Source organism: Stomoxys calcitrans, chromosome 5 (genome assembly GCF_963082655.1).
Source record: "Stomoxys calcitrans chromosome 5, idStoCalc2.1, whole genome shotgun sequence".
NCBI lineage: Eukaryota > Metazoa > Arthropoda > Insecta > Diptera > Muscidae > Stomoxys > Stomoxys calcitrans.
Window position 1 is genome coordinate 37,121,962 of NC_081556.1, and position 23,624 is coordinate 37,145,585.

Below are 23,624 nucleotides of genomic sequence, written 5' to 3' on the forward strand. Positions count from 1 at the left end.
CATATAACTGCCATATAGAACGATCTCTCGATTTAAGGTTTTGGGCCCTTAAAAGGCACACTTATTGTCCGATGTAGCCGAAATTTGGAACAGTGAGTTGTGTTAGGCCCTTCGACTTCCCCCTTCAATTTGGCCCAGATCGTTCCAGATTTGGATATAGCTGGCATATAGACCGATATCTCGATTTAAAATCCTGGCACCACAAAAGGCTCATTAATAATACGATTTCAAATTTGACACAGTGACTTATGTTAGGTCTCAGCGACTTATGTTAGGATTGGTTTATTATTCTATATTTTTTTATGAATAAAACCCTGCTGTTTTCTTTTTTTTTTGTTCGCTGCGCATGTCAGGTTAATATATTTATTATAAATTTTAAAACAATACTTAACCCTAAATAATTGGTTTTTATTATGGTTCCGCTTAAGCACACAACTAGTATGTATATATATATGAATTATATACGGTATGTATGGTATGCAGTTTTAAACTTCAATTTTCAATTTATTAGACATATAAAAAAATATCTTTATTTTTCTTTCTCTTTTTCATACTCTTTACAATCTTCATCTTTATTTTTAAATCAGTTTGTGCTATAGTAGATGTAGCTAAATTTAAATGTTTTACTAAATAAATTAACTTTAAACATTACAGGTGACACTTCAAATCCTTGCTTTGGGCATTGAAGTTATAAAGAAAAGAAAAAAAGGAAACTAAACTCGAAGAGAAAGTTTGAAAATAAAATTCTTTAGAAATCACTTAAAACAGCCTTGGTTTCGTTTTTTTTATTCTTGTTTTCCTGTTTCTTCATTCGTTTGACATATGTATCATATGTAAATGAAAATTAAATACAAAAAAAAAATGGGGTGCAAAAGAAAACAAAAATAACTAAAAGAAATATAGAACAGCAGTGGAAAGGTGTAAGTAGCGCAAGGAAACTTTCAAATTATAAATCTCATCATCTTCATCATTTATAATTAGTTACATAATGAAACTAAAGTTATCGTTTGTCATTAAGGTACTATTAAGTAGTTTTGTAAACATTGATTCTTTTTTATGCAAAAAAAAAAAAACATAAAATTAACATTTACCATGTAGAAAAAAAACAAAAGCTTAAAAGGAATTTCAAACACAGAGGCTAGACTTGAAAAGCCTCAACGTAGTAGACCTCTGGCAATATCACCATCTAAGAAATAACATGTTATCGATATGGGAGAGACACAATAAACGGAAACTGAGCTTTCAAATGTTGAGCTTTGCTGCCAAAGTTGTAACAAAGTTTAGTTAATGTTAGCAAAGACTGGTTAATGTTTGCTATATGGTTTTGCTCTTTTTTTATAGTTGTTGATGTGGTTGTTGGTGTTGGTGTTGTTGACCTGTGAGTTTATTGTCCCTTTTTTGTTGAAGTATTGGTTTCGTTCGTTTTATGCTTGTTTTCAGCAGCCCCCTCCTCATCAAGTCATATCATTTTATCCTTTGAATTTGTTTGTGTATTTGTTGTTGTTGGTGGCGGTGGTGTTGGTATTGTGGGTGGAGTTGGCATTGTTGCATTCATATCCGCCTTAGGTAAAATCTTTTCTTTTTGTTGATCGGCTGCTTCACGCATAGCGGCATCAGTTGGATTTGGTTTAGTAGGCTACAAATATACAAAACATATTAAACAAATTAATAAAAGAGTATAAGAACAAGTAAAAAGGCGTAAAGTTTTTAGTAGCTTTATCTAAAAATTAACCGATCTGAATCATATACGACACAGATGTCGAAAAGCCTAGCATAAGTCCCTGTGTCAAATTTCAGTGAAATCGGATTAAAAATTCGCCTTTTATGAAGCCAAAACTTTAAATCGAGATATCGGTCTATATGGCAGCTATATGCAAATCTGGACTAATCTGAGACAAGTTGTAAAACAACGTCGAATAGCCTAACAAAACTCGCTGTCCTGACTTTTGGCAAAATCAGACAATAAATGCGCCTTTATGGGCCCAAGACCTTAAATCGAGAGAATCTTCTCTATGGCAGCTATATCCAAATCTGGATCGATCTGAGCCAAATTGAAGAAGAATGTCGAAGGGCCTAGCACCACGCATTGTCCCAAGTTTCAGCAAACTCAGATCATAAATGTGGCTTTTATGGGCCCAAGACCTTAAATCGAGAGATCGGTCTATATGGCAGCTATAACCAAATCTGGACCGATCTGAGCCAAGTTACAGAACAATGTCGAAGAGTCTAACACAACTCACTGTCCCAAATTTCGGCGAAATCGGACAATAAATGGACCTTTTATGGGCCCAAAACCTTAAATCGAGAGATCAGTCTATAGGGCAGCTATAACCAAATCTGGACCGATCTGAGCCAAGTTGCAGAACAATGTCGAAGAGCCTAACACAACTCACTTTCCCAAATTTCGTCGACATCGGACAATAAATGCGCCTTTTATGGGCCCAAAACCTTAAATCGACGGATCGGTCTATATGGCAGCTATAACCAAATCTGGACCGATCTGGGTCAAATTGAAGAATTATATCGAAGGGCTTAGCACAACTCATTGTCCCCAATTTCAGCAAAATCGGACAAAAAATGTGGCTTTTATGGGCCTAAGACCCTAAATCGACGGATCGGTCTATATGGCAGCTTTATCCAAATCAGGACCGATCTGAGCCAAGTTGCAGAACAATATCGAGAGGCTTAACTTAACTCACTGTCCCAACTTTCGGCGACATAAATGCGCCTTTTATGGGGCCAAAACCTTAAATCGAGAGATCGGTCTATATGGCAGCTATATGCAAATCTTGATTGATCTAGGCCAAATTGAAGAAGGACATCGAAGGGCCTAACACAACAAACTTTCCTAAATTTCGGCGACATCGGACAATAATGCGGCTTTTATGGGCCCAAATCCTTAAATTGAGAGATCGGTCTATATGGCAGCTATATTCAAATCTGGACCTATCTGGGCCAAATTGAAGAAGAATGTCGAAGAGCCTACCACAACTCACTGTCCCGAATTTTGGCAAAATCGGACAATAAATGCGGCTTTAATGGGCCCAAGACCTTAAATCGAGAGATCGATCTGGGCCAAATTGAAAAAGGATATCGAAGGGCCTAACACAACTCACTGTCCCAAATTTCAGAAAAATCGGATAATAAATGTGGCCTTTAAGGGCCTAAATTGAAGAAGAATGTCGAAGAGCCTACCACAACTCACTGTCCCGAATTTTGGCAAAATCGGACAATAAATGCGGCTTTAATGGGCCCAAGACCTTAAATCGAGAGATCGATCTGGGCCAAATTGAAAAAGGATATCGAAGGGCCTAACACAACTCACTGTCCCAAATGTCAGAAAAATCGGATAATAAATGTGGCCTTTAAGGGCCTAAAACCCTAAATCAGCGGAGCGGTCGATATGGGTGCTATATCAATATATAGTCCGATATAGCCCATCTTCGAACTTAGCCTGCTTATGGACAAAAAAAGAATCTGTGCAAAGTTTCAGCTCAATATCTCTTTTTTTAAAGACTGTTGCTTGATTTTAACAGACAGACGGACAGATGGACGGACAGACGGACGGACAGATGGACGGACAAAAGGACGGACAGATGGACGGACAGACGGACGGACAGATGGACGGACAGACGGACGGACAGATGGACGGAGAGACGGACGGACAGATGGACGGACAGACGGACGGACAGATGGACGGACAGACGGACGGACAGACGGACGGACAGACGGACGGACAGACGGACGGACAGACGGACGGACGGACAGACGGACGGACAGACGGACGGACAGACGGACGGACAGACGGACGGACAGACGGACGGACAGATGGACGGAGAGACGGACGGACAGATGGACGGAGAGACGGACGGACAGATGGACGGACAGACGGACGGACAGATGGACGGACAGACGGACGGACAGACGGACGGACAGACGGACAGACGGACGGACGGACAGACGGACGGACAGACGGAGAGACGGACGGACAGACGGACGGACGGACGAACATGGGTCGGAAATGGATATTTCGATGTGTGATCAGACGGAATGACAAAATTAATATACCTCCATCCTTCGATGGTGGGTATAAAAAGATGACAAAATCATATTTGGATAATTATATACCCTACCCTACAATAGGGCGAACAGAACCAAGCTGTGTTCGGACTGTGATCTGTACAAGGAATCCCTGAACAAGTACAAGAGCGTGTCGTAATCGACTAGGAAAGCGTCTGTTTTTCCGTATAGATAAAGGAAGTTAACAAATCCTCCATGGTCACATGCCTTTTTTGGCCAACTCCAGTTCTTAGTGGTGGCACTTAACAACCCTAGGATCACCTACCACCGCGAGCATATCAGCCGTCTTCGATTTACGTTTATCTACTGCTGTTGCAGTTCAGCATTCCCTTTTGGTTTTGTTTTTTAAGTCTCATCAAATATTTGTTTGGTGATCGTTGTGTTGTTGTTGCGAAGGATAAAATGCCAAAAATATCCCGTTGTGTCTTGTTAGACATATAAATCGATTAATCGGTTAGTCGATTTATCGACAACCACTTTCGGTCTTGTTCGATTAATCATTGAATTTTCAAATAAAAGATTAATCGAATAATCCACAAATACAAAGGAATAGGCAGTTCTGGACAATCAGTGGTATCGAGCGAAGAGTCTCATTGAGAGGCCAGGCGGCACCGACTTTTGCTCGATCCTTTGCTCGATATGACAAGGCGGATAATTGGCACCTTTAAATAACCAATGTGACCTGTTCCCGCGGCTATCTATCCTTTGGACCGGAACGAGCTTGCTCACCTACAGGAGCTTGACGAGGATATTTATCTTCGCGTCTAATCCTATGTTTGGATCATGACATAAGGATGACAGCGTCTAGCCAAAACATTGAGCCGCTTCGTCAAGCTTTTTTGGCAACATTGTTTCAACCGTCATATTGGCCCTTGACAGTGGAGGAAAAAAGAGCATGTCTGGGCTTAGGTAAGGTAAAGTTGAAGTTGACGTCAACACACCTGCAGTCTGCTTATGCAGAATGCTCTCTGAGGACCCGAAACACTTTGGGAGCTTTCTGAGAGATTACGATACCTGGAAGGATGCTAGCCCATGAAACTCTAAAGCTAATTGCGGCGACGCACTACCCTGGGTTCTCGGATGAAGCCTAGGATGGAAATCAACGTCTTTCAGATACAACAGTGCCTGTGTTCAGTTTGTGGTTGAGGACATGAACAAAGGAAAATATTGGTTGGGCGATGCTTTTGTATGAACACTAAAAGTCGGCAGTGGGGCTGTAAGACAAAACGGCCTGCTGTGTTGCAAAGGGCAGGACTACTAGGGTGAAGCAGTTTAGGGTGGTTTTTCATCCAGAAGGTGGAATAGCAGAGACTCTCTCACTTCCCAAGAAATACAAGTCAATTAATCACCCATCTTTCGTCCTAAGGGATGTACAGCAGTGTACATCCGGTCCTCTGGATGTGGACTGCTGTAATTAGACAGGTTCTCACCTATGGTTGCCTGTTTTGCATGGGGCTCTGGAGAGAATGAGTCTTCGCTGATTGCGAGGAATGCTCCGAGGGAGGCCTTGAATGTGACACTTGTACGTGGAATGCGCGCAAATTGGACTGCCTTAGACCATAGATGGGCAGCATACATATCTGTACATTATTTCCCATGCCCGCGGGTACGACTAGAAGCACACGACACGGGATAGCTGTGTGCACTTTGAGGTCCGATCTGTGTGGTGGTCTTTGCGGCCACGAGAAGCTAAGCTGCGTGATATCGGGTGCGTTAACAGGTTGCGGATAGTGGAATGCACCATACGGAGTAGCTGCAACGGCAGTCGCGGAATATCAACGGTATCGAGCGGAGAGTCTCAGTGAGAGGCCGGGCGCCATCGGCTCTTGCACAAATACTGAGTGCATATGATGGTCGATATGACAAGGCGAGTTATTGGCGGCTTTAAATAACCAATGGCCACTCTGTTCCCGCGTCGATCGGCCATTTGGACCGGAACGAGCTTGCTCACCTACAGGAGCTTGACGAGGATCGCCAGAAGACATGAAAATGTGGTTACAACAACAACAACTCCCTGTTTCATTTGTCCTTCGGTTTTGCCTAGTGTGTTGGTGGTCCTTCTACTATTCTGGTGTACATTGCTCTATAGTGGATCTCTGTATTCTTCATCTTCTTTTTCTCCTGTTCTCCATTTAAAGTCTTCGAGTGAAGAGCCTTTTAACCTAGCCACGTACCCTTCGATTTCTTCTAACATAACCTTTGAACTATCGACACTAGATTAACTTCTTAAGGTCTTTCAAATAATGAGTCATATATAGATCAGAAGAGGAAGGGTCCCTTTTATATGTAACCTCCATTAGGGAAGAACGGAAACTGCCCTCAAAAAACTTTATACAAAGACAATCCAATCTTCCAATACCACCAACTATTAAAGCAAAGGTTCGGATATTTCCTCGGCTGTAGACTGACTTTGTCATGGGGTATATCAAATAATTCTAGACCTTCCTAAATTTCGGTTTTGAGAGTTAAAATCCAGACGTGTCTAATCTAAGCCCCCAATGCCGTGTATCACCGAACATAACCAAGTATCACTTCAGACATAATCCACCCGGCACGACATAACTATGAGCACCACATAGATTGGATCTTTGAGCTTCGACCTGTTTGGTGTTCATTGTTATCTTGAGAAGCTCAGCTGAGATTTATTAGGCGCGAGCACAGGTAGCGGGTAGTCGAATGCTCTGCATACGGGATAACTGACATTGCAGTCGCGGACAATCAGCGGTATCTAGAACAGGGTCTCAGTAGGAGGCCGAGTGGCTTCGGCTCTTGCCTAAATATTGAGTGCCTATTATACTCGATATGACAAGGCGAGTTATGGGCTCCTTTAAAGAACCCATGGCCACAACGTCCCCATCGCGACCAGTCCTATGGACCGAAGCGACTTGCTCACCTACAGTAGTTTGACAAGGATCGCTATCTCTAAATGCAACAACAAAATGCTCATATCACTTGTGGAGAAATCTTTTTTGTGGAAGTGTGCTACACCCTGTCTCAAATTCATTCTCAAATTGTCTTTCTCTTTCATTACTTATGGCTATACACAACTCTTTAACAACTCACCTCTGTTTTCAGAACATTTTTCTTATCCAGCTCATCCAGATCCAAAGCATTTTCCTTTACCACTTTAGCACAATCCAGTAGATCATCGGTCAAGGGATTTTTCTTAGCTTCAGCTGCGGCTGCCGCTGCAGCAGCCATCTCAGCCTCAATAATTTCACCGGCCATTTTTGTGACACTATCAGCTTCTTTGATGCTCTTGGCCAGGGCTTTTTCAATTTTATCCTGGGTTTCAATAACTTGTTCCTTGTCCAACAGGGAAATTAATTCTTCCAATTGCTTCTCATCCAGTTTTACATTTTCACGGCCAATGGCCTCAACTACCTATTGAAAAAAAAGTTGAGGGAGTTTAAAATAAAGTAATTGAAAAAAAGTAAATTTGATTCTCAAACCTTCAGGACTTCGTCCACCGAAATTGCACCATCCTTGTCAGCATCTAATTTACTGAGCACATTTTCAATTTGCTTAAGTCTAGACTCATCGGAGGTTTGTTTCAGCTGCAGAAAAAGAACAACAATCAAATCAAATTCTCTTGTTTTACAAACACAAGGCCAATTACCTTTTTAATTGTCTGCACCAAATCTTCGATTTGCACTATATCTTGTTCCCTTGACTTGACCTCTTGTTCGATCTTCTGCTTTTCTTCAGGGCTTAAATCGGCCGGTATTGTCTTGGTCTTTTGTTTCTTTTCCAAATCATCCAGCACCTTATCCAATTGGCCAATCATGCTATTAACCTTTTTGAATAGCATTTTGGCTGCTCTGCTCTCTTTGACGGGTTCCTGCACCACTTGACGCACTTCACGCAATTCCTCCACATCCTCTTTGTATTCCTCCAGCTCCTCTTTGAGATCTTTAATGGTTTCCTTTTCGACAACCATTTTCTTATCACTCGAGAGAGTTTTCAAAGCCTCGCTAAGCAATTCCACATCCTTGGAGGTAAGAGTTTTCTCCTCATCGGAGATGGCCTTGGCAGCCACCTTCTCAGCGGCCAGTTCTTCGGCTGCCGATAACACAGTGATTATGGGTCTGGCTGAATCCTTAATAACCTGGGCAGCATCAAAGGTGGCTGGATCCTTGGTGACATCAATGACAGGAGCTTTGTCGGCAATTTCCAATATCTTGTCGGCTGCCTTGGATTGGGCCTCTTCTCTTTCTTCCTCTCTTTCTTCTTTGATTTTGCGCTCTTCCTCTTTGATGATTTCAATTTTGGTTTTATTATCAATTTTGCCTTCACGTTCTCCAATGGCAGCCTTGGTCTGGGCGGCCAACGAGTCGGGCAGGACACGTATGGTTTCCTTGAGTTTGTCGGTGGTTATGCTGTCGTCAGAGATAAGCATGGTGCGCGAAAGCAGCAACAGCGTGGGAGGCACCTTCTCGTTGAGCGATAAATCAATCCATTCCTGCAACTGGGTGCGCATTTTTTCTTTAGTTAGTCCATAGGCACGCATGCCTCTGGCCTTGCAGGCCTGTTGCAATTCCCACAAATCCAAAGAATTCACCCCCTCGCGGGCAATCACACGATCATCGGCAGACAAAGAACGCAGTTTCATGCGCAATTGAAACCTAAGCAGATTGGTGGTACCCACCGTATTCAATTCTAAAACTTTGCAGAGGGCGGCCAATTGATCCCTGGACAAGGAATCCAGCGTTATTTCATCCTCAAAACGCTTGGCATACTTGATGATCTCATCGTTGGACACATACTCTGTGGGATTTTTGATTTTCTGAAAGAACTCATCAAACTGTTTGGCATCTTCACTCTTATGCTCCTTATGCTGCACAGCCATCTCATCCAGAGTCTTTTGCAAGAATTTGGCCATTTCCAGACGCACTTGCACATTTTGCTTCAGCTTGTCCTCCCTCTCCTTGGCCGTTTGGAATGTCGAAGGCAACATGCCGGGGAAAAATTTGATAAACACCGGCAATAGCAATTCCATGAAGGGCACAATTATGAACACCGAGAAGGGAATCAAACGAAACATATCGGAGGTGGTGCGCACCAGCAGTTTATTTTCACGCCGCGTCAAGGTCTTGCCATTCAAGACACGCCACAAGAGTTTACGGCAAATGTTGATGTCGATGAAAAGCAAACGAAAACCATGATAGTAATGGACAATTTCCTCCCAGATGCGGGTCTTGAGGGGCTTTTTAACGGCCACCTGTTTTTGGGGAGTTTCGGCCAGTTTGTTATTTACAACTTCCACAGCACCAGCCGCAGCAGGAGGCGTGGGGGCCGAGCCATTGGCAACTTCCTTCATAATCTCTTCGACCTTTTCCTTTTGTTTGTTCTTCATTGTTTGCACCGTAACCTCAACCTTGGAAGAGGGCTGTTCGTACAAACGTTGGCCCAGATGAAAGTGGCGGCTAGAGTTGTAGCTGTAGCCGGAGACAGCTGTTTGATAGTCAGCTGCGGCCAAGGGTAGATAATAGTGGCCCGGCAAAAGAGCCGAACGGCTGCTGACCTGACCAACATATCCCTGAGGCTCTATGCGATATTTCAGGGCAAAATGAGAACGATTGTGGGTTGTGGTATCTGCAAATGAGGGAGAGAGAGATATGTATTAGAAATCATTCCATTCCCTGACAATTCATCAAAACTCAATCCTTAAATGGCTTTAGGTGATTTTTTATCTCTAAAATTGACCATAACTGAAGAAAGTAACCCTCATGCCATTATCTTGACATTTGTTTCTTTATCTTGGTTTGAATGTGAAAAGAAAATAGCTACAGCTGGGTAGCTAGCCAGCTAGCTAGCTACCGCATGTTGTTCTACGCACCCCCTTCCCTTTGCCCATGTTATTGTTGTTTTGTTTGTTTCACATTATCTTTCGATTGCCGTTTGCTAATAATAATGATGTTGTTTTTTGGATTAAAGGTGACTAAGAGAGCCCAACAGGTTCCCTATACGCCACTACATTGAGATGTTGTGCTAATTCCAAATGAGCTAATGGCTTATGTAAACTACTAGGCAAATAGTGGCAACACACAACCCTTTGGTTTGATTGGAAAGCTTAAATAAAAGCGCTAATCAAGTTAAATACACAAATGAATGTTTCTACAATTGACACATGGAACATTATCAATAATTTTCTTTAACAAGAAATATCTTTGTGTGTAACTATAAAATGCTTTGAAGGCCTCTATGGTTGCCTACATTTCCATATCAAGATTTATTACAAGTTTCGCTAGTCGCCAGTCGTTTCTGGAATTTAGAGATAAGAGATCAAAGCCCTGCAGAATTAAGCAGGGATTTGCCCAAAGAGTCTTATACCTCTGGCACTGTTTAACCTCTACCTCTTCTCTATTCTTTGCACCCTCTAGCAACCCTAAGAATAGTTTTAGCACGCCAGCTGAGCAACACACAGTGGAATAACATTTAGTTCTGGCAGAATGCTGCGCTGTCTCCTCAGCTCTGATGTGTAGGAACACCTCCATCAATCAGGACACAAAGATTCTATCCGTGCGAAGGCACAGTATCTACTGGGTTGCCATCACAGAGACCATTCCAAACACCATCTTTTGGGTAGGCATAAACCGGCCTCTAGATTAGGTGGCATTACAAACGAGTCTAGACGCAAAGCGTTGAACTGCTACAGAGTGAACGCATTCTTAGATCATCTTCCACAAATTGCACTTGAAGAAATTAGCCTGCCTAGGAAAACCAAAGTATTTCTGGCTCAATTGCGTTTCGAAAAATGCAACCACCCCAACTCCTACAGAGCTAGGATTGATGCAAGCGTGTAAGATATATGTCCCGACTGTAACCGGGAACCATACGGTAAACGCCACCTACATAACTGCCCAGTCAATGCTACTTGTCTTAGGATCAGATCCCTCTGGATGCACCCCAAATTAGTACCAGAGTTCCAACAGAATCCAGCAGGAGATTGGATGAAACACAAAATACTGCTACAACAACAAAAATGACGGTTTACATAATTGAAGGCGCACTCAATTTCAAGAAATGCTACCATTATATATTCCAGCAAGACAATGCCCTATTAGTCGACCAAGGTATTGAAGGGCTTTTGAAATAAAAGCAAGTAAAAAGGCGAGGGGCTTAATTTAACTCACTGTCCCAAATTTCGGCAAATTTATGGGCCCAAAGCCTTAAATCAAGAGATCGGTCTAAATGGGAGCAATATCCAAATCTGGACCGATTTAAGCCAAATTGAAGAAGAATGTCGAAGGGTCTAACACAACTCATTGTCCCAAATTTTGGCAAAATCGGATAATAAATGTGGCCTTTATGGGCCTAAGACCCTAAATCGGCGGAGCGGTCTATATGGCAGCTATATCCAAATCTGGACCGATCGGGGCCAAATTGAAGAATGATGTCAAAGGGCCTAACACAACTCACTGTCCCAAATTTCAGCAAAATCGGTTAAAAAATGTGGCTTTTATGGGCCTAAGGCCCCAAATCGGCGGATCGGTCTATATGGGGACTATAACAAGATATAGTCTGATATAGCCCATCTTCGAATTTAACCTGCTTATGGACAAAAAAAAAAAGAATCTGTGCAAAGTTTCAGCTCAATATCTCTATTTTTAAAGACTATAGCGTGATTTCAACAGACCGATGGGCAAACGGACGGACGGACAGACGGACGGACGGGCAGACGGACGGGCAGACGAACGGACAGACGGACGGACGGACGGACAGACGGACGGACAGACGGACGGACAGACGGCGGACAGACGGTTGGCAAGATCGTCTTAGATTTTTACTCTGATCAAGAATATATATACTTTATAGGGTCGGAAATTGATATTTCGATGTGTTGCAAACGGAATGACAAAACGAATACACTCCCATCCATCGGTGGTGGGTATAATGAACTTTTTGTCTCTATACACAACAAGAATAGATGACGCGACATAGATCTCAAGAAAGCTGCTAGTTGACGAAGAACTGCAGCAATTCAGAGCCGCAAATTTAACCGAAGTCATAAGGAGCGCCGAGTCATCTAAGGCTATGGGTCCAGACGAAATATCAATGCTAATGCTTAAACATCAGGGCGTCAAACACCTGCCGGACAACCTCAACCGATCTATCTCAACCCCAGATGTTATTCTTGAAGCGGCAATCCATGCCGACGAGAAGGTCAATCATCGGGTCAATCCGGTACGTACAACCGGCTGTCATGGGATTGCTCCACCCTAGTCATACCTGAGGTTTGGAAAAAGGGTCGGTTGGTCGCTATTCTCAAAACGGGGCAACATGCCGAAGTCCTATGGCAGCCGCTTGTTCGTACTAGATTGAGACGATGAACTCCTCCATCGGCAAGGACTACCGCCTCAGTGAATTCAACAATGGTACAACAACAACAAGAGTCATACAGACCGATCTCTCTTCTATCCCCGATCGCCCCCGTTTCATGTCCGTGAAGATACATTTAAATATAAATTAAGCAAGACACGAACCTTACATTTTAACAGAGATATGTTAAGTGATTAACAGACGCTTGAGGCGTCTTTGCTACCCACCGAGCCTCGTAGGAAAATTTCCATTCGCCGAGAATCAACACGGATTTCGAAGACTGCATAGCACTACAACTGCTTTGCATGCAGTAACCGCACATATTTGTCGTGGCTTCAATCATCCCAGGCCATATGATAGGTCGGTCCTCGTGGCACTGGACCTATCGAAGGCATTCGAAACGGTCAGCCATACCAAACTATTTGAGGATATCCCCAGTCGCCAGTCATTTGTGGAATTTAGGGATAAGAAGTCGAAGCACCGTAGAGTGAAACAGGGAGTTTCCCAAGGTGGGGTGATATCTCCGACAATGTTTAACCTCTACCTATCCTCCATTCCACCCCCTCCAGACGGCATAGAGATCGTATCATATGCGGACGATTGAACGATCATGCCTTTAGGCCCCCCACCCATTGTTGACATCTCAGATAGGTTAAACGTCTACCTCAACGGACTTGCTTCATATTCTGCAGCAGAAATCTGACGATATCTGCCACCAAATCTTCAGCCACATTGTTCACAAATACGCGTGAGGTGAACACCGAGCTGACTGTGATGGTCGATGGAGAAATGATTCCGACCATCAAGTTTCCCAAAATACTTGGCGTCACATTTGACAGCTCTTACACATTCTCCCCACCTGCCACAACAATTTGCGATAGAGTCAAAAGTAGAAACAGGGTTCTCAAGTCACTTGCTGGCAGGACTTGCGGTGCAGACAAAGAAACCTTTTTGACCACGTACAAAGCAATTGGCCGGTCTGTGGTAAGTTATGCAGCGCCAGTGTGGTCTCGTCAACTTTGTGACACGCAGTGGAATAATATTCAGATCTGTCAGAATGCCGCTATCCGAACTGCGACGGAGAACTGAGGAGACAATTCTCATGTGGACCACCTCCACCAGTGCGAAGACATAACTACATGCTGTCCAAGCATGGGGTGAATATAGTCCTTGGAGAACGACCGCCAGCCATTGCACCCGAAGAAATCGACCTACCCCGGCAAACCAGAGAAGTTCTGGCTCAATTACGTTCCGGCAGATGCAGCCGCCCACAGAGCTAGGATTGATGCCGACGTGCAAGATGTATGTCCCGATTGTAACCAGGGACCGCACTATACACGTCACCTGTTTAACTGCCCGACCAGACCCACTCAACTCAGACCCAGATCCCTGTGGACGCACCCCATCTTAGTCTCAGAGTTCCTGGGTCTTGACACTCAACTGAATCAAGCAGACGAAAGATAGAACACAAAAAACTGCTGCAGCAACAACGAGAATCGCTACCTCCATACACAAATGTGGCTAAAACAACAACAACAACTGTTCATTAAAGCCATAGATCCGGTATGGCTCACCTAATAGGGCAAACCGATGATTTAGCCCTTACAACAAGTTTTAACTATTTAACTGCCACCGTAGCGCAGAGGTCCGCCTATGACGCTGAAAGCCTGGATTCGATTCCTGGCGAGACCATCAGAAAAAAATTTTCAGCGGTGGTTTTCCCCTCCTAATGCTGGCAACATTTGTGTGGTACTATGCCATGTAAAAATTCTCTCCAAAGACTCGGCTATAAAAAGGAGGCCCTTATCATTGAGCTTAAACTTGATTCGGACTGCACTCATTGATATGTGAGAAGTTTGCCTCTGTTCCTTAGTGGAATGTTCATGGGCAAAATTTGTTTGTTTGTTGTTTAACTGCTTTCGCCACTTTTAATGTGGCAACTCTGGCTGTATCTTTAAAAATATACAGCTTAACAAGACATGCATCTTAAAGCCACGAGAATGACGCCAATTTGTCTACAAAATAACCAGGCAAGCATATCGAGTCTTTCGCAATATACAAATTAAAAATATTAAACAACTCGCAAAGGTTCGCAACAAGAAAACAGGCACGAAATGATTTATAGCAAAGCGGTCACATTTCACTTGCAATGGGAAGCTTTCCTTCCCTTGCCATTAACTAACAACAATACCGCGAAGCATGTAAACAAACACACAAAATGGCAGAGAATCGAATACTAACCCAATTTTTATTCCCAATGCAGCAATGCTGTAATTTTCCCCTCAGCCAGCGTTTTTCATTTTCTGTTTAAAGTGCATTAACGTGAAATTGCCAATAGTGTAACCTTCATTTAGTTCAAGTTTATTTAGCACTTGATTCTTGCTATGAAAACCGTTTATCTAACAATGACGAAGGAAAAATATTTTGACAAAACTTGGTAAATTTTCCATGAGCAAAGAAATGTTGTCGATGAGACTTAGGTTAGGCGCACTTATAGACAACTATTTGTCGATTGCGATGCCACAGTAGCCACAAACGAAAGCCTCTGGTGGGAATCGAACCAACGACTGCTAAACTGACATCTATCGGGACAGACCTTTGGGAAAGGAATTATTGACAAAATATTCTATAGGAATGAAATTTGGCACGAAAAATTGATTAGATTTATTTGTTAACTCGGTGCCTAGTTATTGCCAGCGACCCAGAACTAACACTGGAATAAAACTGGTTCGTTATCATCTAATTTTTTTTTCTTTAGAATTTTTATTGTGTTTTTGAGAGAATAATTATAGTGCATTTTTCTCCCTACGACGGGATTTGTTGAAAGCGGTGCTATTTTTGCTTTCAAGTACAGCACAACGAAACAAGTGAAAGTACATATAATGATAGAAAGATCATTGTAAGAGTATAGGTGTGTGTTTATCTTCTCACGACGTATTAGATTTTTCTCTCAATACACCACCTATATATACGAAATCATGTGAAATATTGTAGCTACTTTCATTTTCTTTTAGCACCCACAAAAATGGCAAAACCAAAACAAAGAAAATTCATTTATCGCTGGGTAGTGTTGGCAACCCTAAGTGGTTTAAAAGCGAACAATCACGTCATTGCTGCAATTGAGATGAAATAATGCTGCTTTTCGTTGTTGGCTTTGACACAATTTTACATTTCACCAAGAATTTGAAAGTGGAACAAGCAACATTTACACTTACATGACTATTGTATTTATTATAGGTACATACATATGTTTTAAAGACTTACACTTTTTCGAAGGTAATACCATTTGTGTATTTAAGCCATATTTTTTGTAACTACGTACAAAGGCATACATGTTGAAGATTTTTACGTTCTGCTGCCGTCTTGAAATGTTATTGGTGGGTCCACTTGTTTTGAGAAGACTTCTTTCCTAGTATTCAGCCAATTCGGAAATTTATCTATGGAGGGAGAATGCAAGTGACAACGGTACAAAACTTGGAGCAACTAAAATAAATAGACAACAAAACATGAATGTGTGTTTCGTTTCAATGCGCGATAAAACTACTACGAATACTATTTATTCTTCTATCATTGGTATACGGCAGACAATAAATAATGAAATAGTGCTTATTCTTATTTTTTTGCCTTTTTCCCAGTTTTATTTTTTCTTGTTTAATCTTTTTGCACTACTATCACTACACGTTTCTAAGATTAAGAGTGTATGTATTACACAATAGCGTTTGGAAATTGCACAGATTATTTGTTGTTGTTTTGGTAAATTAAATCCGGGCGGCACACCGCTACATGTATTTACTAGTCATGACCATCACCACATAAACAGCCATGAAATGTTCACTTTCCCGACGTAATCCCGTAATTTTTCCGTTGATGAGTAAGTGTTTCCCTAATGGAAATCAAATAATAAATTCTACAAATCATTTACATTTTCCATGCAACAAAGGTTATCGCTTTCGTTTTTGTTTTTTTGGTTCACTTTGGTTGTAGCGCTTTTAAAGGTTCACTAATTTTTTCTTACACTTCCAAATACTTTCTTCTTTTCGAGAGATGTCCGATTAATAAAATATGTTCTACGACGTTCTTTTTGTTTTTGGTGTTGTTATTTTTCTGTCTGCCGAGGAGGTTGACGTTTGTTGTGAAAGTGAGTTGCCAGATGAAGACAATTGCTGATGGATGGATAACAGCTGACAAAAAGGTTTTTTGGGCCAACTCATGGCGCAACAATAGCTGTGTTCGGGAATTCAAAAATTTGTGCAAAATTGCACAAATGTGTACTGGAAGTCGTTTACGTACTTTATTTGTCAGCAGAAGAAAGCGATTTTGACAGTTCGAAAGTAGAGAACTGCAAATTTCTACTGGGACTTTTTTTGCCAGCAGAAATTTGCAACTTCGAACATATGTTTTATGAACGAACAAAGAAAAGAGTCTGTCGGATATCGCAATAATTTAATAGTCATTTTAGCTGTGACTGAAATCAGTACAGGATGCACTAATAAGGTGAAAAGCTGAGTATAATTCTTTTATTTTTGTTTTGATTTCGCAGTAAATCTAAATGTCAAAGGCTTGATATCACAGCTGTTATATTTTTCCGAAATCTTAAAAATATGTTCTATTTGATCATTTATTCCACACATAAGCAACAAAACAGTGTTATAATGATGAAAATACATTTAGAAAACACATTTGAAGAAGATAAGTTGTAAAACAAAGTTTATTTCTAAAACCACTTTGACATTTCAATTTACGGCATTTGCCACTCAAGGTAGTTTCATTTGGGGTAGATTTTTGTTATTGTGCTAATGGCTCTACCTCTTAGTTGTACCATAAAGTCAGTACTAGGCTTTTGACGCAACTTCAGGATTCACCAATAGAAGGCATGGTACAATTAGCACAACAACAAAAATCTATCCCCAACGAAACTACATTGAGTGGCAAATTAATGTAGATTTGAGAATGTTTATTTGACATATTTCCTTTTAAATATTTTTTATGGCTTCATTAAGTTTTGTGAATAAGGCCGTTAGACTTAATATGAGTTGAAGCCATCTTAGAAGGGCACAAAATAATTGAGCCATGGATACATATTTGTGTTGTTTCATTTTTATACTTCCCGGTTGGTGTATCTTTTGTTTAAATAAAACAGGACTACTAGTCCAACCGAAAGTACTAAAATAAAACATGCCTATTATTACACTTCCCCATAAACTAAACATACGCAGCACAAAATGTGGCATCACCATTTTTCGACATATGGCTGTTTTGATTCGTTTTGTCTATGCTCCATTTAACTTTATGACCCGTATACACTACACCTAAGTTTTTTACATTTACCTTTCACACAGATTACCAATTAGACTATGGATGATTTAAATCCCCTGGCCGGCACTGCTCATTTACTGGAAGAAGTTGATAGTGGGTTAATATATTCTAAATTCCTCCGAAAAGTTTTCCTTATGCATTTGTCTTTCCAGAAAAATTAATGGTGCTGCTCCGGGACGGAAGAACACTTATTGGATATTTACGTTCGGTGGATCAATTTGCAAATTTAGTTTTGCACCGCACCATAGAGCGCATTCATGTTGGCAATGAGTACGGTGATATACCGCGTGGAGTTTTTATTATACGAGGAGAGAATGTTGTGCTATTGGGGGAAATCGTAAGTAAATGCAGGGCAAACAGGCACTTTTAAAATTCCCCTTAATCCCAAAGAAAGCTTTGCTGTGGCAATTACAACACCAAAAACATGCTCCCATCCATTGTGCATTACAGTCTGTTGTTGTAGATGCATCCGCGGAGGGTTGCAGTTTTTGAACAGAAACTATCGTTGGTTCAGGTATATTAAGGCTCCTACATTCTAGTTTGATCTAGCCATGTCTTTCCCTGTCCTAACCTGGTGCTTAGATTTGATTTCTTGAGCCCCTGAAATTCGCAATTTGACTGAAATTTTGAACGTAATATTTTGTTGACTTCAAACATTCAATGATAGTGGGTTGCCAATATTCGGGCGGGCCCAAACTTAATGTTTCACTTGTTTTTTTAATTTTTAATATTGATTTTGTTCTCTATAAACTTAGCCATTTCATTATAATGGTATTATAATATACCTTTCCTTTCAGGATCGTGAAAAAGAATCGAAACTACCCTTGAAAGAGATTTCTGTGGATGATATTCTGGATGCTCAACGACGTGAACAGGAACAACGACAAGAAAAACATCGTCTTATATCAAAGGCTTTAAAAGAACGCGGCTTAGCAGTTAATACCGATATAATTAATGAAGACTTTTGTTAGTCATATTAGAAGCTATCGTTTTTTGTATCAATAAAAAGTTTAAGTGTACAATGTCAAAAATATAAGAACAAATGTGATTCTAAATGCTCTCGCTCTCTCTATGTACCCAACTTTATTTTTTTTTCACTCTCCCAATTTGACCTCTCTAGGTACTAAAAGCCCCAATTTGGCTGAAAGTGTATTTATAAAGTTCACAAAAAGTTAAAGGCCTTTTTCCGAAGGAGTTTACTTTCTAACACTTGTACCTATAATACCCACAACAAATATGGCGAACATGGGTCCATAAATAGCTCCAATCCTTATTAAGCCATCATTGCGCTTTCTTCAAATAGCTCATATATGTATAAACCGATGTATTTTTACCACAATCCGTAATGGTGGGTAAACAAGATTCGGCCGGGCCTTACTTGCTTCATGTTAAAAGTTTTGTAAGTAAGAAACAAATTGTAATAATATATCTTAAAATATTAACATATTTAATCTTTTCTCAGTATTTTATCAATTCCCTACGACATCATACTTTCATTCTCTTCTATTTCGATGTACTTTTCAAGAACTTGCATCATTTCGACTTTGGCCTTTATTTTGTAGCGTCTCGAGAGATTCTTTAAGTGTGACGCTATCACTTTTGAAAATAGATCCTCAGTGTCTGTGGGGGTAACGTTGGTTGCAGGCATGCGGGTTTTTTCCACTCTTGATTGGGAAATTGCTGCACTTCCTTCAGGCTTAGCGCTAAAGGCAGCATTGGAACTAGGTGAAGTGTAAGGAATACCATGGTTTACTGAAGCTCCGCCATCATATGAATCTAAGTGGAAAACATGTTAAAACTGTAAATAAGTATGCATAATTTAAAATAAAAACTTACCCGCTTCATAATCATGACAGTCCTGAGATTCTCCATGAATTTCCACAATAGCAGGAGAACTTGCTATATTCGGTTTCTGATCGCTTAGATATGAATATTTTCTATCGTATATGGTAGAGTCTTGACTATCCTCAACATCTTGTAAATCTTGGATTCCCGTTTGCGACTGCATTTCGATTGTTTCGAAATTAAACGCTGATTGTATGGGCTCCTGTCTCTGGCCTCGGGTTCGACGCCGTTTAACGAAACCACGTAGAAAATCCATTCTACGAAATAACTCACTCTTTCCAAGTTCCTGTCTTCTTGGATACATATGCATTAGCTTCAATTCCCGAGAATAGCGGTCTCGTAAAAATGTCCATCTTTTACGAGCATCCTCCGTTGACATTCCAAGTCTTTCAGCCACCTTGGCCCATTGCATGTCTTTTTTGTGGATATAACGAAAATCTATATTTTTAGGATCATATAGGCATGGCGATGCCCTTATAAGCTCGACAAGTTCGGCATCCAATTCATTCAGGGGTCTTGGACTGGTACTCATAGTGAGTTAATTTAAAAAAATCACAAGAAAACGAAATTTTTATTTACGTTTACGTCTAAATTCTACGTATTTCAATCCTATCTAATTTTACGTCACTATTGAAAGAGAAAGAAAATAGTGTTGCCACATAACAAAATATCCTTATAGGGCATAATTAGTGTACGTTTAGGTAAATGCAACGTAGAATTGTGAATGAAAAATACAGGGGCCAAATTACCGCATACGTGAACGAGTAAAATTGTTCGAAATCTCTCTATTGTGAATTATGTATTCATTTATTGAACGTGAATTTTTGAAATATAATAACGCAAATGTTAAAAAGGATCATAATTTATAACAAATTCAATATTACAATGGGTATACAAATGGTATAACATCCATTAAATTCAAGATGAAATTTCATTCGATACGACTATTAATATTCGAATATACATAATGATTAATTGATTTTAGTCGCATACGTAAAGTTCACAATAGATGTAAATCTTCATTTAAACGTGAGTGGCAGTGCATGTGGATGAGGGGTGTACCATTTTCATCATTCCGTTTGTAACATCTTGAAATATGCGTCTAAGACCCCATAAAGTATATATATTCTTGATCGTTATGACATTTTTAATCGATCTACAAGCACGCTAAATTTCGATGGAGAAATTCTGAAATTCGCTTGAAATTCTGCACAAGCATAGTTCAGCTGGGATTGTAAACGGGCCAAATTGGTCCATGTTTTGATATAGCTGCCTTATAAACCAATCTTGGGCCTTGACTTCTTGAGCATCATAAAAATCGGATGAAAAATGCTCCTTTTATGAGACCAATACTTCATATCGGGAGATCGGTCTGTATGGCAGCTATATCCAAATATGGTCTGAAATTGGCGATATTCAACGAAAAGGTTTAGAGGGGAATTAGAACTCGCTGTGCCAAACTTCATCCAAATCGCATGAAATATGCTCCTTTTATAGGCTCATTACCCTATATCAGCAGATCACTCTATATGGCGGCTGTATTCAAAAATGGTCCGATCTGCACCACTTTTGGCAGGAATGAGTAGGGGTCTACCAGAACACACTGTGCCAAGTTTCAAGTAATAAATGTATTTTTTATGGCCTCAATACCATATATCGGGAGATCGGGCGGTCGGTCTATACGGCGGTCGGTTTATATGGCCGTCTGCGTAGCAGACGGGTTTAAATCCCTTCTCAGTCAGGATCCATTATACGTCATTTACGGTGGTCACCCATAGGAGTAGCGATAAAATGCCCCCCTGTGCCACTTACTCCCTTATAATTATGCCATGGGACGCACAATTCATCCACCTGTCCCTTAGCATATGGCTTATCCAGTCTTTAGGGACCGGGTCCACCCGGTACTGGTCTAAGGATTGGATCAGTGTGTCGGTCCGCGTATTGTTAAAAGCCACCTCGATGTCAATGCATACCGCCAGTGTCTACGTTTTGGCATCGAAGGATTCTTCTATTTTATGCACAACCTCGTGCAGGGTAGTCTCCACCGACCTTCCCTTGACATAGGCATGCTGTTTGTATTTGAGCAGTTCGCTGGATGTCATATTCGCTATCATGGTGTCCACAATACGTTTCATGGTTTTGTGTAGAAAGGACGTAAGGCTTATGGCTCTGTAGGCCTTTGGTGTCGCATAACTTGCCTTGCCGGGCTTGGGTATAAACACCACCCTTGCCTCCTGCCACGCTTTCGGAGTATATGCAAGTCCTAGGCGCGCTGTGAAAATATTGGCCAGACGAGGGGCAAGATAGTCTGCCTCTTTCGCAGGTAATATTCCATCAGGTCCGAGTGAAGCTCCTCAAGGATTCCTTCAGCATAAATTCCGTAAATATAAACCTTCAATCAACGTCATTATTCCAAGATTCCGGTGTCCAAGATTCCGTGAGTCCCTTCGTATCCTGTGGAAAATGGGTTTTCATCAAAAGCCTCAACATGTCCTCCGTTGTCTCTGCTCTCACTCCCATGTCCTCTACTTAAGTTTCAGTTTGGACATGAGTTTTTGAGAGACACTTTCTTATTTTGGCTCTCTTCTCTCTTTCCCAATATTGCGAATCTCCCCGGTCATCCAGGATTTTTCTTGGGCTGATTTCCTTTCCCGAAGAGGCCAACTATCTCCGAAGTACCCCACCAGTGCAGTCGTAATCCTGTTGACATTTCCGTCAATGTCTTCTTATCTTGCCCAAGTCTTCTTTTGAGTAGCCTTTCGAATTTTTTCCAGTTTGTTTTCAACTTATTTCGGAAGCTTATCGGATTCGGCGCTGGCCGTGCTATTCTAAACCTAATGTTTTGGTCTTAACAAATGTAAAATTTGACGGCATAACATGAAAAAACATATAGTTTAATAGCAACTTAACTAGTTTCAAGAGTTCAAAATATACGCTTGTGCGTACTTTATTAGGTGCCACCCAAAGAGTATGACACTGAGTTGCATCATGCAACCCTGTGTCGTCGCCATTTTGCAACCCCGTTATCTGCTCTTTCACTCACTCTTCCTTTTGCGTCAGAATCAGAAGAAAAAATTTCACACGATTGAATCGTAAAACTTTTCTTGCAAATTTCCCCCAAAAAAGTGTTAACAATAAGTTTACAACAATCCATACAAGTATTTTAACAAAAAGTGTATATAAAACCAATGGAAAAACTACTATGAAACTCAAAAATATTGTGCCGTAGTTTGTGAACCGAGTGTGGAAAGGTGAACAAAAAAAAGTCAAGTGCTGCATTTTTTTTTTACTGGACACCGACCGATATCTTAAAGCCCTGCTACCAATCAATTGTCGGCTGGGAAACACAAAAAAAAAACTACGAACAAAAATGGAAACCGTAGTAGCTTTTAATAATGAGGTAAGTCTTAAGAAGTGTAACAAGATGAAATAAATTGAAGAGATGAGCTTAGGAGTTATCGTCTTGAAGTTTGTGTGAATTACATAAATTCTGTTTTGGTCCTCCGTTTTCCCGGGAGGAAAAAGAGGTCGGACTGTTCAACAGCCACGTTTGTTTCGGGGTCGCTGTGTTTATCAGTGTGTATGAATGAACAGTGGTTGTTTTTTTTAGCATAACGTATTGTTTTATTGTGCATATTAATGGTTGTCACAAGTTCAAGTCCAATAGAGCCATGAATGCAGCTGTTAGTTATTCAGTTCCATCTAGACAATTTGTTTCCAGAAACGAATTTTAGTTGTATTCTATTTTCCAAAATTACAAGAAACTTATAGGAGTATAAAGAGTATTGTTGTAAATTCTTATTGAGTAGCATACATTTAGGCGCACTAATATTAGGGTTGCCTGATTAGAATAGAGAATTGATATAAACCGCCTACCCAATAATTATCTTTCCTTACATATATATGTGTAGTTTTTTACTTCTTATGAATATAAGATCAATTGAAGCAGATAAAATCTGCTTGGGGATATTATAAATGTTTTTATTAGCTTGTATTCTTGAAAGCGGCTTCTGCGCAATGATGCTTGGCAAGATATTGATTCTCTCTTCTCAGAAATAAAC

At 40.8% G+C, this 23,624-nt stretch overlaps 4 protein-coding genes across 6 annotated transcripts in view; 2 read left to right on the top strand and 2 right to left on the bottom strand.

The window, feature by feature from the left end:
- Window positions 1-496: 496 nt before the first annotated feature.
- LOC106094150 (mitochondrial proton/calcium exchanger protein) lies at window positions 497-16,522 on the bottom strand. 2 transcript variants are annotated; one of them, XM_013261340.2, is made up of 6 exons: window positions 16,418-16,522; window positions 15,667-15,885; window positions 7,700-9,675; window positions 7,533-7,637; window positions 7,144-7,464; window positions 497-1,636 (listed from the first exon to the last, which is right to left on the bottom strand). In XM_013261340.2, exons 2-6 carry the CDS (start codon window positions 15,734-15,736, stop codon window positions 1,460-1,462), a joined length of 2,649 nt encoding a protein of 882 aa, XP_013116794.1. In that variant the 5' UTR covers window positions 15,737-15,885; window positions 16,418-16,522; the 3' UTR covers window positions 497-1,459. The 2 variants fall into 2 exon arrangements, with proteins under 2 accessions (XP_013116794.1, XP_013116792.1); XM_013261338.2 differs by lacking the exon at window positions 16,418-16,522 and adding an exon at window positions 16,325-16,411.
- Window positions 16,523-17,655: 1,133 nt separating this feature from the next.
- LOC106094147 (U6 snRNA-associated Sm-like protein LSm1) lies at window positions 17,656-18,799 on the top strand. Its single transcript, XM_013261335.2, has 3 exons — window positions 17,656-17,811; window positions 17,871-18,055; window positions 18,516-18,799. The coding sequence occupies exons 1-3, from the start codon at window positions 17,757-17,759 to the stop codon at window positions 18,687-18,689; spliced, it is 414 nt and encodes a 137-aa protein (XP_013116789.1). The 5' UTR covers window positions 17,656-17,756; the 3' UTR covers window positions 18,690-18,799.
- A 244-nt stretch (window positions 18,800-19,043) lies between these two features.
- LOC106094146 (transcription factor Adf-1) lies at window positions 19,044-20,180 on the bottom strand. The gene is made up of 2 exons (XM_013261334.2): window positions 19,555-20,180; window positions 19,044-19,494 (listed from the first exon to the last, which is right to left on the bottom strand). The coding sequence occupies exons 1-2, from the start codon at window positions 20,093-20,095 to the stop codon at window positions 19,196-19,198; spliced, it is 840 nt and encodes a 279-aa protein (XP_013116788.2). The 5' UTR covers window positions 20,096-20,180; the 3' UTR covers window positions 19,044-19,195.
- Window positions 20,181-22,592: 2,412 nt separating this feature from the next.
- The window catches only part of LOC106094149 (SR-related and CTD-associated factor 4), a 28,823-nt gene continuing 27,791 nt past the window's right edge, over window positions 22,593-23,624 (top strand). Inside the window, exon 1 of one of the 2 annotated variants that reach the window (XM_059370616.1) lies at window positions 22,593-22,963. In XM_059370616.1, coding sequence (XP_059226599.1) covers window positions 22,934-22,963 — 30 coding nt within the window. In that variant the 5' untranslated portion in view covers window positions 22,593-22,933. The remainder of the gene's footprint in view (window positions 22,964-23,624) is intronic. The other variant, XM_059370617.1, reaches the window with a different exon arrangement.